The sequence below is a fragment of the Sesamum indicum genome, linkage group LG2 (assembly GCF_000512975.1).
Source record: "Sesamum indicum cultivar Zhongzhi No. 13 linkage group LG2, S_indicum_v1.0, whole genome shotgun sequence".
Lineage (NCBI taxonomy): Eukaryota > Viridiplantae > Streptophyta > Magnoliopsida > Lamiales > Pedaliaceae > Sesamum > Sesamum indicum.
In genome coordinates, this window is record NC_026146.1 from 298,657 (window position 1) to 313,106 (window position 14,450).

A 14,450-nucleotide genomic window follows, 5' to 3' on the forward strand; every position below is an offset into this window, starting at 1 on the left:
TTTATTTTATTTCAGAGGGAAATATGATCCTGCTGTTTTTGGAAAATATTATTGGAACTTGCATAGCTTTTAATCATAATTTGACTAATTTTTTTTAAAATATTAATTATATATATGATTACATTAATATATTTGAAGCCAAAAAAGAAATATGTTTCCCAGCCCAATGGCCAAAGTAGCCCCAAATCCAAGATCTCATCTTAGTAGGCCCAAAACTTGATGGGCTGGAGTGTTGGGGCAGGAGAGGAGCAGAAAAACGGCATATAAATAGCATAGTCGGAATTGACAGTGCTTTTGTCTTAGTTGGGTATGCCATTACCAGTAGCAGTTAGGCAGTTAGCACTACACAATGGATTTTTCTTTTCATGAAAACTTACAAAGGATGGATATAATAATTACTTGTCATCAGAGTTAATAAATGCGTACTTGTCAAAACAATCAACCAATTAAAGAATTTTCAAGCAGGATAATTTCCACGTTGGCACTCAACTACAATATGGGACCCACGTGCGTCTTAATGCCACGCACGTCTTCAAGTTGGAACAATGGCGATATGGAAGTGGGCTTCAGCTCAAACTCAATAACGTTTCTGCAACTCCCACCAAATAAAGTCCTACCTCCACTGTGTGTTGTGTGTGAAAACAAAGTACTGCAGAACAAGAAGAAGACGAAGAAGATGCATGCAGAGGTACTATGTCTCCATGCAACAACGTTTGGGTTCTGCACAGACACAGAGGCAGCTCTGCTTTTCCTGTCACCCAACATTCCTATTAAGGTAATCAATCAACTGTCTTAGTTTTACTTTCTCAAAGAACATGCAATTGTAACTGATGGTCGCACGCATTTTTAGGTGCCCACCTCTTCCCGTAATTCTCTCTCTCTCTCTCTCTTCCCCTCTTCAATCATCAGCAAAATTTGGATATACTTTAGTTTATTTCTTTTTTTTTTTTAATACTTTTTGCATTTCTTAAAAAAGAATTGATGTTATGCATCAATTGCAAAAAAAATGTAGAAAATGTGGGTTATTCGCTGATAGCAGCAATTACTGATTTTCAAGAAGAAAAACAAAAATTTTCTGGAACCCAAAACTCTTATTAGGCACCTTCAAACCTTGACCAGAACTCTTGCATCAATTCATACGCATAACTTGAATATACATATTGTGTTTTGTGTATATATCTTCATATGCTTCAGATTCCAATTACAGAGTACACCTCTTTGATGTAATGATTGATTCTGGTCCGGGCTTTTGAAATTTAGTCATTCTTTTTCCGGTTGTGTTTCTTTGGATTCTCCAAATACTTCTTCCTTCTCATATATTTCCGGCTGCATAACTTATTCAGCTTTAAGCCCTTTTTGAGTGGCTCTGGTTTTGGGATTTCTGAGAAGAATTGAATTCTTGTTCTGCTGTCTTGAATTTTCAAGAATTATCTTTTTCCCTGTAGATTTGCATTGTGGCAAAAAGGGAGTTGTGTGATCAACATACTCGTTTTTGCCTTTATTTCTGATGTTGTTTGGGGCTGCCATGCATTTTTCTGAACCTCAGGTTTCTTCACATCAAGAATAGAGTTTTTTTGAGAAAAGATGGGCTGTCTTTGTTCAAAAAGATCAGATACAGAAGATTTTGTTGCAGAAAATGAAAAGGAGAAAGAAAAAGACCCAAGCAAATCCTCAGCACAGGTGGTTTCTCCCTTGAAGACGGACGAGGTTATAGTAGGACCAGGGGATAAAAACAATGAAGCTTCCCTTCATTCAAGATCCAAGACATCAATAGAATCCAACATGACCGTCGTTCCGCCTGCAAATGCTGAGGAAAATTCCAAGACAAGAATCATTGAAAGGCCTAAAAATGGTCATCGTCGGAATTCAACCACGGAATTGAAGGGAGCTAATGGAATGCAGCAGCCAATGTCTAGGATTCTAAGTATGCCAAATGGTGTCAAAGGCGAGCAGGTAGCCGCAGGATGGCCGTCGTGGCTGTCTTCAGTTGCGGCAGAGGCCATTAAAGGTTGGTCTCCTCGAAGTGCAGATTCGTACGAGAAGTTGAACAAAGTTAGTTCTATAACTTCTTCGCTTTATCTTATCTCAGTTTTCAGTTCTTAATAATTGCAACTGTGAGAAAGAAGCTGTGGCATATCTATACTTTCTTGAAAGAGTTAATATGTACATAGAGATTATGAAACTTCTTATTCATATTTGGTGTATTTACTTAAAAAATGCCCACGTTTACGCAGATCGGCCAAGGAACATACAGTAGCGTCTACATGGCTCGTGATTTAACAAATGATAAAACTGTGGCAATGAAGAAAGTAAGATTTGTTAAGATGGACCCCGAGAGTGTCCGTTTCATGGCAAGGGAGATCTGTATCCTACGTAGGTTAGACCACCCAAACGTCATGAAGCTTGATGCTATAGTGACATCAAGAGTATCAGGAAGCTTGTATCTTGTATTTGATTACATGGAGCACGATCTTGCTGGACTTCTAGCGTCACCGCGGGTCAAATTTACCGAACCACAGGTATGTAGCTTTTTGTTGTCTTATTATTTATGGGGTCAAAACTATTGTTGCACCCTCTGTACATGAGAAAACTACAAATTGATAACATACAGTGTTTGTCCTCCAAATCTACCTAGTTATAACATTGAGAACTCTATCATGATATCTTATACGACACTTGTTACGTGATTGCAGATTAAATGTTATATGCAGCAAATTTTATCTGGACTAGAACACTGCCACAACCGTGGTGTTCTTCATCGAGATATTAAGGGTTCAAATCTTCTAGTCGACAATAATGGAATTCTTAAGATTGGAGATTTCGGTTTGGCTACAACCTTTGAGCCTGGCCAAAATCAGCCATTAACTAGTCGGGTCGTAACTCTCTGGTACAGGGCTCCCGAGCTGTTGCTTGGTGCAACAGAGTATGGACCAGCAATTGATTTGTGGAGCACAGGTTGCATTCTTGCAGAATTGTTTGCTGGGAAACCTATCATGCCCGGAAGAACAGAGGTACTTCAATATTCTTTATTATATATTTATTGTTAGCATGAATATAGTTCTGTTTCATATTCTTGTCATATTATTTGGATTAACCGAAAATCCTGCACCAAGTGAAATAATCAAATAAATTTTGTAGGTGGAGCAAATGCATAAGATATTCAAGCTGTGTGGTTCACCTACAGACGAGTACTGGAGAAAAACAAAACTACCACACGCTTCTAGTTTTAAATCACAGCGCACATACAAGCGTCGTCTTGCTGATACATTCAAAGAGTTTCCTTCATCAGCCTTGGCTCTTGTGGAAGTACTCCTCTCTATTGATCCAGAGGAAAGGGGTACTGCTTCTTCTGCACTTAAAAGTGAGGTATATTTTCTCTATCATTCTGATATATGCATCTGTAGTAGGAGCTTCCCTGCCTGCTAATATAATATAAAAAACTTCAGCCATTTTCAGTAGCTGAGATGATACTGAGAATTCAGGTTTCATATCTTGGTTTCAGTTCTTCACATCAAATCCTCTACCGTGCGAGCCATCTAACATACCAAGTTATCCTCCAAGTAAGGAACTTGACGCCAAGATCAGAGAAGAGGAGGCCAAAAAGTAAGTTGCTAACGTCCTATTCTATAAAAGACTATCTGCATGGAGATCCCGACATTTCTTGCATATTAAGGTCTTCTTTTACTCAAAGTTTCACTTGTCTGTACCTCACACATGATACTGGAAAAATATCAATGTCATAAAAGCCTATGGAAAATTATTCTTGATAACTGGTGATGAACTAAATAAATAGACATCTTCACGTGTCATATATTTTCCATCTAATTTCTCCTTCAAAATAAGCACGATTACATAGGTGAACATTTGAGTATACAACTACACATAATAGATGCACACAAGAATCAGAAAATCTCTCAGACTATTAAAGTATGCTCCAGAACCTTTGCTTAACAAAGGCTTTTTGGTCCTTCCCCAGGAGAAAAGCCGAGAGTGTTAAAGGACATGGAGCTGACACGAGGAGTCATTCAAGACAACAGAAGGCTGTTGCTGAAGGACAGGTTTTCTATCTGTTCACATGCTTTTTTTTTATCTTTTGTTTAGTACCACTTTAGGTTTCATCGTGATTATTATTGAATCTTGTAAACAGGGACAATCTAGCAAGTTCACAAGTTATAAGTACAACCCACAGGAGGGCAGTGGAACTGGTTTCCCTATGGAGCCCCCAAGAGGAAATTTGAACAATGGATATTCTCATTCTAACTCAATGATTCACCCCAACGCGATAGGATATGCTTATAAGAAGATAGAGGATGATCCTGGTCTATCAGTCCCAGCACGATCGCTAGTCTCTTTTCAACATCGTGGAGGACTCACAAGACAAAGCTCTCAAGTGCGTCAATCAGTAGCAGACATATCGGATTACCAACTCAAGGATGTTGGCAGGACGTCGAACAATGACTCAGTAGTATGTTCTCAAAACTGCAACTTCTATTTGCTCTAAGCAATCTATACATAATTTGCATGCAAGTTGAACTGCACATCTATTGAGTGGATACTTTGTTTTATACGTAAAAGTCAAAACAGTCTGCATTCCATGCTAGCTTCTTTGTATCTTATGCTTATTTGAGCAATATTTGTATTTCAGATCTTATAAGTATGTCGAGGGCTTAACTTATCTGAATTTTCAGGGTTATGCACCTAAGAGAAACAGGATACTTTTCTCTGGACCGTTGGTGCCTCCAGGGGGGAACATGGACGACATGCTAAAAGAGCATGAAAGACAAATACAAGAGGCAGTACGCAAGGCACGGATGTCAAAACAGAATGGCTAAAATTCTCGATCAGACTACAAGAAAAAGCCAAGAACTGCTTAGGCTACAAGTAGTTATCATTAAATATGGTGCCTTGCTGCCTTGTCCAGAGAAAGAATAATGTGATTGTATATTTATTTTGTTGGGTAGCAGATGGAGCTTTCGGACCAGCCAAGGGTGATGGAAGGCAGATGAGAAGTTTGGCCAGTTTGAGAGTAAAGTCTGTTTAGTTTTTCATTTTAGACTTATGACGGTGCTAATAGAGCAAGGGTCATACTTGTTTTGTACGTGGACTTGTGCCTTATATGGGAGGGGATTGGTCTTTTCTATAGTACAGTGTTCCTCAGTTTTACAATTTTTAGAGAATGTAAATCCTTTCCTTTCTTCATTAAATAGCTTCGAAAGTGTAGGTGGAAATAGAATTATAGGATAACATGTATGCTTATGGAGCAAAGTTTTTCTTGAAAAATGAACTGTCAAAAGACATGCATATGATAAAGAGAGAGTGCCAAATTATAACTGTTAAGTAAATCTGGAATTCCTAATGAGTGAAACAAATATTTATCCTAACATATGTAAAGGAAACCTGCAACTTAAATCAAATGTCTGCAGTAAAGGTTATTATTCAGAACATTAAACCTCTGGTACTTACATGCATAAATAGAAACCTTATTTATATATTTAAAAAAAAGGGGGGAAGAAAGGGAAAAAAGAAATTTCTACTTAATTATGTCTCTAAGTTAACTACTGTACATTTGGACGAACTTCTCATTGCAGGATGACCTTGTTTTCAGGTTGAAGTGACTCAAGAACGAACTAGATGTCTTGCTTAGGCTTGCGGCTCAATTCCGAGTAGTGTCCTCCCATTAGTTGCAGAATTTCTTCCCACAAACCATCAGAGGAAGAACTTTGGGAAGCCCCAGATATCAAGTTTGCACTGCATGCAGCAACATACCAGTAGTCAGATTCAATTTCCTCTCTTAGTTGGTCCAGTTGCCACCCTGCATATCCCATGAAGAATCTGAAGTCTTGAGGCCTAAGTGTCCCCTTCTTTACCAACCCCGAACCCTTATCCAAACTGTTTCGGGAACCAAAGTATACTCCAGGAATGACCTCCTCAAAACCAGGAAGTCCAGTAGTTTCACCAGCTCTCAACAAGAACATACTTGCGTCAAGGGGCCCACCAAAATGCAAAGAACAGTCAGCAAATGTAGTTGCCAACTCAATATTAGTGGGATTCATATGTTTCATCTTTTTGTGAAGCGGTCGATTTATAACAACCCCAAAAGGCCCCTCCTGAGGGTTCCTTGTTCCAGATCTTAGGAGAAGAACTACAGTCCTTTCAAAGGTGCGAACTCCATCGAGCTTTTCTGTAGCAACAAGGAGACAGCCATTCTCAGGTGCTGAAATAGGGTGTGCCCACTTGAGGGGAAGAGATTTTGATCCCGGGGATGTTCTATCTTGGTTATGAACAGAATCTTCATTTTCGGCCTGGAAAGAATACTTCAGCACAAATTTTACTTTAGGTACAACATTTTGTACATCAATCAACCTTCATCTTTTAAACAGTTAAACAACTAAATTTAGAACTCATGATCATCTAATACACAGTCAGCCAAATCAAGTTGATGGAGAAAGGTGATCATTTTGAGGCTCCTCAGCATGAAACTGTGATGTATAAACCGTAAGAATGAGTGCCTTCAAGAAGGAAGAAGAACATACCTGCTCCTGAATGTAGAGCAATGCTCTAAACTCTCTCCAATCCAAGGGCTTACATTGGGATTTTTGTGGGCTGGTATCACCAGGTTTGTTGCCACCAGGAGGAGGATTGTTTCCTTTGAGGCTGTCTCCTCCAGCTTTCGAATGATCACCATTCCCTGCATAACAAAACCATCCACATCAAATAAATGACAAATCTTGACTTTTGTGCTCTGGCGATCAGTCACCATTGAAGCGCTCAATCAAATTCCATGTGTATACATTCATGAGTGCACTGTACAGGTTTTATCCTGTCTTTCTTAATACAATGTCTAAAATACCAAATCACGACAACAAAACCGCCATGGACTGAAGGATATCCATCCTGTAAAATCCTTCATACTGCCAAGAGTTGTAACATAAAGGAAGACTCTTGGCACTTCACATTAGGAAAAGAGTACTCAGACTCATTGCAGAATCTATTGTACAGTACTAGATGATAATAGTAAAGTAAATATTGGTTTTAATCTTAAAATCTGAGGAGGAAATTGCCCATCTCCAGGAATTTTATTCTCTCATGAAGTTAAGTGACTTATGTCTATAGATTAGGAGCAGACCAACCAAAACAAAACTTGCATTCTTCATCGAGCTAAAGTTTTGTTACTACTCCTAGAATCATATCCATCCCAGAAAGGACTCATCCAGAAACTCGTTCCATTCCATGGAAGGTATTGAATGAAAGGCAGATTTTACGTGTGAGTGGGCTCAGCTATTCATCGACGAACAGCTGAATGATCACAAGGCACATTAAGCTTTATCACCACATTGTAATGGATGCATTGCGGGCATAACATTATGACATCCATCAGTCTCCACTAAGCTGTAGGAATATATATCTCCTTCTAAGTTATGTCAGTATGATAGCCAATTCTACTTCACGCAGTTACAGAATCCACCAATATATTCCAAATGACAATTCCAATAAATGAATATGACTTAGCCAATGGTAGCATTACACAACAAATTTAGAGTACATTTCAGCATTCTTAATTCCAATCATTTGATTATGAATTATTAAGCGGGTAACTTCTAAGATGGCGACCAACACATGCAGTAGTCAAAGTGGATCTCTCGATCAGTCCTCAAAAGTATACAAGTTGTCTAGTTATAAAAATGAGAACTTTACATACCAGTAGTAACTTAAGCCAAAAAAGAGAAAGAAAAAGAAACTAATTAACAAGGTTACCTGGTTAAACAGTCAACTGAATACTATCTATGATTCCAGTGGTGTTTAACATAAAACAACAACCAAAATAGAATATTTACCAGGACCGGAAGAGGAAGAATTGGAATTAGAATTTCCGGGATTCTTTTTCCCCATAGCTCTAATTAAAACCGAGCGATACCTACAATAACCCGGCAAAGATCCCTTCCTCGTACGCCTAATTTCGAGAGCAAACGTATGATTTCTTGAATTCCAGCAAATGGGTATCTCGGAGAAGGAATTTCGGAGCAGAAAGCCATTGCTTTTCGCATGCACACACGACAGATCCATAATTTCACAGAAATTTTGAAGAAGAAAGCAAACCTTGACCCTTCTCTTCTCTGTCTCTCTCTCTTGTTTTTCTTCTTTATGTAGGAGGGAGGAATGAATGAAGCGTGAGAAGAGAAGAGAAGAGAAGAGAAGCGAAAGGAGGAGAAAGGGAGAGGGAATATGCTGAATAATTTAACAGAATGATAAGGAAGGGCGAGGCGAGTGAAGGGAGGTGCGCAATGTGACAATGAACTGGAGATGATGGGTGTAAGATAGCGGAAGATGGGGGTGGATATTATATGTTGCGCCGTGTTGTGGGGGCCAGGAGTTTGATATTTAATGGAGTTTTGCTCCATAAGTTGTGCCGTACAACTAGGGGAGGGGGGGATAAATTAATTTTCAGCCTTACCCCTAATTAACTCTTCTTCTTCATTATTATTATTTAATGGCACAAATTATGTGTTACAAGATTTTTATCATGCTATTTGTTTTTTCAATTTAAACTTATAAACCAATTCTAATAAGTTAATAATTTATGGTATATTCTATTTCTACAACTTTTATAAATATTATTTTCTTTTGCTCACAAACAAACAAAATGATGATAAATAATAAAGAGCATTTATAATTTTGAACAATCTATATTTACCGTATCGTTGTACAATATAGTCATAAACAACTTCAAGACTTGAAATCCAAACAAATTCAAATGCTAAGCCCATTAGCCCACTAAACAATGCTTCTCAACTCCCAAATGATTCTTAATTATTAATTTTGGAGTAAATTATATTTTATTATTTAAAGTAGGATTGTTTTTATATTTGATCGTGAATATTTCTTTTTTATCAATTTACTATCTGAATTTTATAAAATTTGCACTTTAAGAAAAGAAATGCTATCAATTTGTTTTGAATCAGATAACATTTCTACCCATCTTTCTTACTTTTTGATCGTAAGCACAAAATTGTTGATAAATTGTATATAACATGTCATGTGATGGTGTATTTTATTTTATTTTCCTGTTTGCAAACCATAATTATTGAAGATTTATGATCATATCTAAACTTATATAAATGCAAACACAATAAAATTATGCTGAATACTTGTTCAACATATCAACTTTCCGGGAAGAGCAGCAAACTGCCACGACCAAATTATCTTCAATGCACTCCCTTACAGTTTCTTCCCCAAACCCATCTCTTATTGGAGTTTTCCACAATAATTGCTGCAATAATCCTAGATATCTTGCAAGAATTCAAATCCCACTTCTTAATCTCGTCGACTTTAAGCCTTCCGCTTCACTGCTCGCCGTTTCCTGCAGAAATTACAGTAAGAATGAGGTTTCTGGCAAAAGAAACAGATTTTACTCAAGAAATTCTGCCAGTCAAGAACAGGAAGCCAGGATTTCTCAAGAAGAAGAAGAAGATATTGGCAGTGGTAGCAGCAGCAGCCCATCTACCAGTTTCCTCTCGCTTCTTTGCCCCTTGCTTAAGCTCTTTTCTGTGAGTAATTAATGAGAAAGCGCCATACATTACCAATATGTAGCTTCTTGGGTAGTTGAATGATTAAGCATATTGTACTATTTCTTGTTCGAATTATACTATGTACGGTTTGGTCATCTTGTAGGCAGAAGATCCTTCTGGCCCGCGGAATTATCTACTAGAGGTATTTGCAGACTTCTTTTATTTCATTCTATAATACTAATAGGCACAAATTGTGTGAGTCTTGGTACTTGATGGATGTTTGGAATTCTCATTACTTTGTTTATATTGATATGATCAGTGGGTACATATATATTTAGTTCCACATGTTTCCCTCCTGTTCACTTCTCAAAACCTGTTGCTGATTTTCATCTGTCTAGGCTTGTGAAATCTTTCTGAGTTTGAATTTCTTTGGATGTTATTTAGGTGTTATCCATATGCTATATGCCTCAGTACTTTTTCCTCGTAATATAGGAGGTTACGTCCTCATTACTCAGTACTTTTTCCTCGTAATATAGGAGGTTACGTCTTCATTATCTACTTTAGCAAGATTTCCATGGGGGTCAAGATCACTATCTGATGGTTTAGACGACCAACAAAAGGTAGATCCTCAGCTACATCTGCAACTTTTTGAGTTTGGTAAGTTACCTTTCTCTTATATAAACACTAAACTTCATCATTTTTTTACAATACAGTTAATAACTTTACCCTCATCTACTTCTTTTAGTTCTTGATCATATTCAGTTAAGCCCCTGAGTTGGTTACAAAAAAGTTATCATCTGATCCTTCTTATCACTGTGACCTCGGATTGTAAACAGAGGCGTGCCCCTTCTGCAGGAGGGTTCGAGAGGCCATCACGGAGCTTGATCTATCTGTAGAGGTGCGTAACTGAAATTGTTTAGCGCGTAGATTTCTTTCCTTATCTTCATATAAGATGCTTCATGGAGTATCCAAAAGTTGCCCTTACCAATAAAGTTATCTGCCTCTGAAAAAAATTTGAGGCCTGAGGTGATTGCCAATGATTGACTCTTCAATATGGGCACTTCATTTGTGCAGATTTTTCCATGTCCAAAAGGATCAGTAAGACACAGGGCAATGGTTAGAAGACTCGGTGGCAGGGAACAGTATGAATGCTTTCTTCACATTTCCGTGAAGCTATAACCTTTTTAATATGCTGAGATACTGTGCATACCTGTTCTCTTGGGCAAACATCATTTCCATTTTATTTTATCAGTTTTGACTATCATTGTTTTATCCACGTGTAATGAAAAAACAAATTGCTTCAGTCAGATTATGATGATCCTGAAAGGTAGTATTCTGTTCACTGGTCAATCATTTCCATGAAATCATAAAAGGTATGCATAAACATGGAATTGCATGGTCAATTTTTGTTTTTTAGATATGTGTGATGATGTTAAGGGCATTCCCAGGTTGTGAGTCTCTCAACTTTGTAGGATGTTTGTGGCCTTACATTTGAGTGTCTTCTTTGCTTAACAAATAATTCAAATTCTTCTGCAGGTTTCCTTTCCTTGTTGACCCCAATACGGGAACTTCAATATATGAAAGCAGTACGTAAAATGTTGTTTTTCCTGCCAAACACCATTTAATAGCATGGCACTTCGAATTCGATATGCAAAAATTTTGTATTGTTTTCTTTTCAAAAGATTCGATTATGTATCGAGTGAGCAAACACCATTTAATAGCATGGCACTTCGAATTCGATATGCAAAAATTTTGTATTGTTTTCTTTTCAAAAGATTCGATTATGTATCGAGAGAGTAGTATGAGATAAAAGGTATTTCCGATTTTCTCTTGGCTATCGGGAGTCCAATTCAGCGTCACAAACACTTTTGTTTTCACACCGAAGGGCTCTTAACAATATTTATGTTATTAAAAAAAAGAGTGCGAAAAAAAAAACAAGATTTTTCCTTTTTTGGTTGGATCAAAAAGAAACTTTGGGATTGCTGATATGAAATGCCTATAATAAGTCTTGTACCTAAATTGAGCATAAAGAAATCCAATAGCTTCTTTGCAACAGGTCATTCAACATTGAATGTTCTGTATTTTAGCCATGTGTTTTAGCTACTGATGGCAGTGGTATTTCAACATATTAGACTTCTGTTCATGTCCTTTATGTGATTTCTGAAGGAATTAGATTTTTTACTAGATGTTTACTCTGGTTTCCAGTGCGTTTTGAAGAGAATGGTTTTGGTGTTGTTTTTCAGGATCTCTGACTTGAGTTTTCCAATAGATTCTGACCCGCTATTATATTGTTAAGTCACTTAACGATTGGGATTTTGTCTCTAGGTGATATTGTCAAATACTTATTTCAGCAATATGGTGGAAAACGGAATCCCTCATTTGGCCTGTTAGAGAGGTAATTCTCTGTTAAATACTTGATTGGTTAGAGGTTAACTGAAGTAATGGATAAAAGTTTACAGTTGTCTCATCCGGTCAACTATTCTATCTCTGCTTCAGTTTTTTATATTCCTTTAGTTCCCCGTGGGGACTTGGATTTTGTAATACAGTTACTTTGTGTACGTCGTGTCTTGTCATGATGAGGATCTTATTAGATAGACACTGGTCACAGCTAAAATGACCGTAAAGATATTCGCTGAAACAAAAGACTGGGTGGTCGCGCTGGTTTTTACAGTCATTTGGTGGCTAGATATGTGGTTACCACAATTTGACATCTTGAAGTGCACAGGGAAAAGAAACTGTAGTTTTAGCCACCATTTCATTTGTGTGTTTATTGCTTTACAGTTGATTCATTTTGCATGTGCAGCACACTTCTCACTGGATGGATGCCAACCCTACTCCGAGCAGGTAGAGGAATGACATTGTGGAAAAATTCCACCAAAGAACTACCTCCAGCGAAATTGGAACTTTTCTCCTATGAAAACAATCCTGTAAGCACTCACATTAAAAGGAACCTTCAATTACATTCCTCCAATTCTATTTTTCCTTTCTATTGTCATCTATTTTAGCAATGTCCCAGTTATGGAATGTTGAACATATATGAAACTTAATACTCTTGTAGTCGAACAAAATTGATTCTCATGTACGCCAGTCGTTGTTGTGACTACTGCACTGAATTCTGAAGCTCATGGTCTTTGCTGCTATAGAAATCCTCTATTAGAGGTCACAAATCAAGATGACATACATCTCATCAGTACCTCTTTCTTCTTTAACCATAGGTCACTACATTGTTGAAGATATTCATACCACCAAAGGGCTTAAATTTGATAATATAGCTTAAGAAGTTGTTGGTCTGTATCTGAGAACCGGTGAATGAACCTTACTCAGTGCATTGAGATTCAATTAATATGATGCATATTATTTGCAGTATGCTCGAATTGTTCGTGAAGCACTCTGTGAGCTGGAACTTCCTTATGTGCTACAGAGCGTGGGTAATGGGTCAAAAAGGGCAAAGTTGCTCTATGAGATGTCCGGATCAGAAGAGGTCAGCCTTTATGACAACTTATATTACTTAAAAGATAGGAAAAAGGGTGGGATCAATCTTGAATAGCTAAAAATATTGTCAACTGGAACGCAGGTGCCTTACCTTGTTGATCATAACACTGGCATGGAAATCAGAGAGTACAAGAAGATACTATCCTACTTGTTTCAAACATACTCTTCCGCCACCACATAGTTCCCGATAGTATTCATCTCCAGCTCCGAGAGTGAGGCGGCCATTGGTATCATTAGGTTTAGGATATTGAAAGCAGGTTAGCATGGCTTAAAGTTTGAGTTAGTATTATAATATCAATTTTTCATAATAAACATGAATACTCCTTATAGTTACTGCACATTATAGGGCTGCTCTGATGAATATTGAACTATCTGTTTGTAGAAGTACAACATCAGTTGTGGAATTTTCTCAAGAAGTTGTGATGAAAGCCGGCAAGCAGACCTACCCAATTCAGACCATGATTTTTATCTCTCTCGTACTGCATGAGAAAGGAGAGGAGAAGAATAAGGTGGTTGTAATGACTGGAACAATAAATTAAGTGCTGACACGATTTTATTTACTTGAAGATAAAGTGTTATAGGATTCCGGCGTTCAGATTGCTTTTGGACTAAACTTACTTTATACTTGTTTGGAGGATTGTAATCATCCTACATATATAATTATTATAACATAAAATATCTATACCCATCAACATCTTCTTTATAAATATTAATGAATTCATCATAAAATTAAAAACCATCAATATTTGGTAGACGTGTGTCCCACATAAAGAAAAATTATCATACAATTTATAATAAATAAATAAGGAAGAAAAAAGAAATAAATATTCAACACCAACTATATTATTTTTTGAAATAATTTAAAAAGGACAGTGTGATTCAATTCATCATCATCCATAGGATTAGGTGGTTTTGAGTAAAATGTTGCAAACAACAAGAAAAAGAAAAATATTTGAATAGGGTAGCGACGTACCCTTCCAGTTTCAGAATAATAATAAATAAATAAAAGTTAGAGAGGCGTGTGAAATTGAGAAAAGGGATGTGCAGGACCCTAAACATGTGATCACTTCACTTAATTATGCTCATGCCATGCTTCTACATCACAACCAAAAAAAAAAAAAGGAAAATCATTCATCCAAGAAAATTATATATTGACTTTTGGCATATTTATATCATTTACAGTCTCCATAACTTTGTATTATAATTGCTTATGATATGAAATTTTTATTTTATTAGACATATCATTCATTATGTTTATTTATTTTATTATTTTTAATTTTTAGTAGAAAATTGAATCTTGTATGGATGTGTTTGGATTAATTAATAAAAATGTATTTTATATATTTTGAGTAAGAATTTTGTTCAAAGCAAGATAGGTATGGTACGCTTTTATAGCATAAATACCCAAAGACATCCTCCGCCACAACCACTTGGGCTACCTACTGATGGATT

The 14,450-nt window shown here is 36.9% G+C and overlaps 3 protein-coding genes across 5 annotated transcripts; 2 read left to right on the forward strand and 1 right to left on the reverse strand.

The window, feature by feature from the left end:
- On the forward strand, window positions 566-5,585 carry LOC105175120 (probable serine/threonine-protein kinase At1g09600). Of its 2 annotated transcripts, XM_011097476.2 has the most exons (9): window positions 566-775; window positions 1,547-2,052; window positions 2,235-2,519; window positions 2,694-3,011; window positions 3,139-3,366; window positions 3,503-3,603; window positions 3,977-4,058; window positions 4,148-4,465; window positions 4,689-5,585. In XM_011097476.2, the coding sequence occupies exons 2-9, from the start codon at window positions 1,585-1,587 to the stop codon at window positions 4,830-4,832; spliced, it is 1,944 nt and encodes a 647-aa protein (XP_011095778.1). In that variant the 5' UTR covers window positions 566-775; window positions 1,547-1,584; the 3' UTR covers window positions 4,833-5,585. The 2 variants fall into 2 exon arrangements, with proteins under 2 accessions (XP_011095778.1, XP_011095772.1); XM_011097470.2 differs by lacking the exon at window positions 566-775 and having other exon boundaries at window positions 960-2,052.
- On the reverse strand, window positions 5,405-8,312 carry LOC105175142 (UPF0301 protein Mflv_0850). 2 transcript variants are annotated; one of them, XM_011097498.2, is made up of 3 exons: window positions 7,836-8,312; window positions 6,534-6,688; window positions 5,405-6,302 (listed from the first exon to the last, which is right to left on the reverse strand). In XM_011097498.2, the coding sequence occupies exons 1-3, from the start codon at window positions 8,062-8,064 to the stop codon at window positions 5,628-5,630; spliced, it is 1,059 nt and encodes a 352-aa protein (XP_011095800.1). In that variant the 5' UTR covers window positions 8,065-8,312; the 3' UTR covers window positions 5,405-5,627. The 2 variants fall into 2 exon arrangements, with proteins under 2 accessions (XP_011095800.1, XP_011095792.1); XM_011097490.2 differs by having other exon boundaries at window positions 5,405-6,314.
- LOC105175158 lies at window positions 9,121-13,686 on the forward strand. Its single transcript, XM_011097508.2, has 11 exons — window positions 9,121-9,545; window positions 9,670-9,708; window positions 10,043-10,163; window positions 10,343-10,404; window positions 10,581-10,648; window positions 11,043-11,092; window positions 11,832-11,901; window positions 12,310-12,433; window positions 12,871-12,987; window positions 13,081-13,255; window positions 13,381-13,686. The coding sequence occupies exons 1-10, from the start codon at window positions 9,207-9,209 to the stop codon at window positions 13,177-13,179; spliced, it is 1,089 nt and encodes a 362-aa protein (XP_011095810.1). The 5' UTR covers window positions 9,121-9,206; the 3' UTR covers window positions 13,180-13,255; window positions 13,381-13,686.

Excerpts from the sequence above, each read along its gene's own strand:
- LOC105175120 (XM_011097476.2), top strand. The coding sequence starts at position 1,585 with ATGGGCTGTCTTTGTTCAAAAAGATCAGATACAGAAGATTTTGTTGCA. Across the intron at positions 3,012-3,138 it reads TCATGCCCGGAAGAACAGAG|GTGGAGCAAATGCATAAGAT; the intron begins GTACTTCAATAT and ends TAAATTTTGTAG. Across the intron at positions 4,466-4,688 it reads CGTCGAACAATGACTCAGTA|GGTTATGCACCTAAGAGAAA; the intron begins GTATGTTCTCAA and ends CTGAATTTTCAG.
- LOC105175142 (XM_011097490.2), bottom strand. The coding sequence starts at position 8,064 with ATGGATCTGTCGTGTGTGCATGCGAAAAGCAATGGCTTTCTGCTCCGA. Across the intron at positions 6,689-7,835 it reads TTCTTCCTCTTCCGGTCCTG|GGAATGGTGATCATTCGAAA; the intron begins GTAAATATTCTA and ends TTTGTTATGCAG. Across the intron at positions 6,315-6,533 it reads TGCTCTACATTCAGGAGCAG|TATTCTTTCCAGGCCGAAAA; the intron begins GTATGTTCTTCT and ends TTTGTGCTGAAG.
- LOC105175158 (XM_011097508.2), top strand. The coding sequence starts at position 9,207 with ATGCACTCCCTTACAGTTTCTTCCCCAAACCCATCTCTTATTGGAGTT. Across the intron at positions 10,164-10,342 it reads TCTGCAACTTTTTGAGTTTG|AGGCGTGCCCCTTCTGCAGG; the intron begins GTAAGTTACCTT and ends GATTGTAAACAG. Across the intron at positions 10,649-11,042 it reads AGACTCGGTGGCAGGGAACA|GTTTCCTTTCCTTGTTGACC; the intron begins GTATGAATGCTT and ends ATTCTTCTGCAG.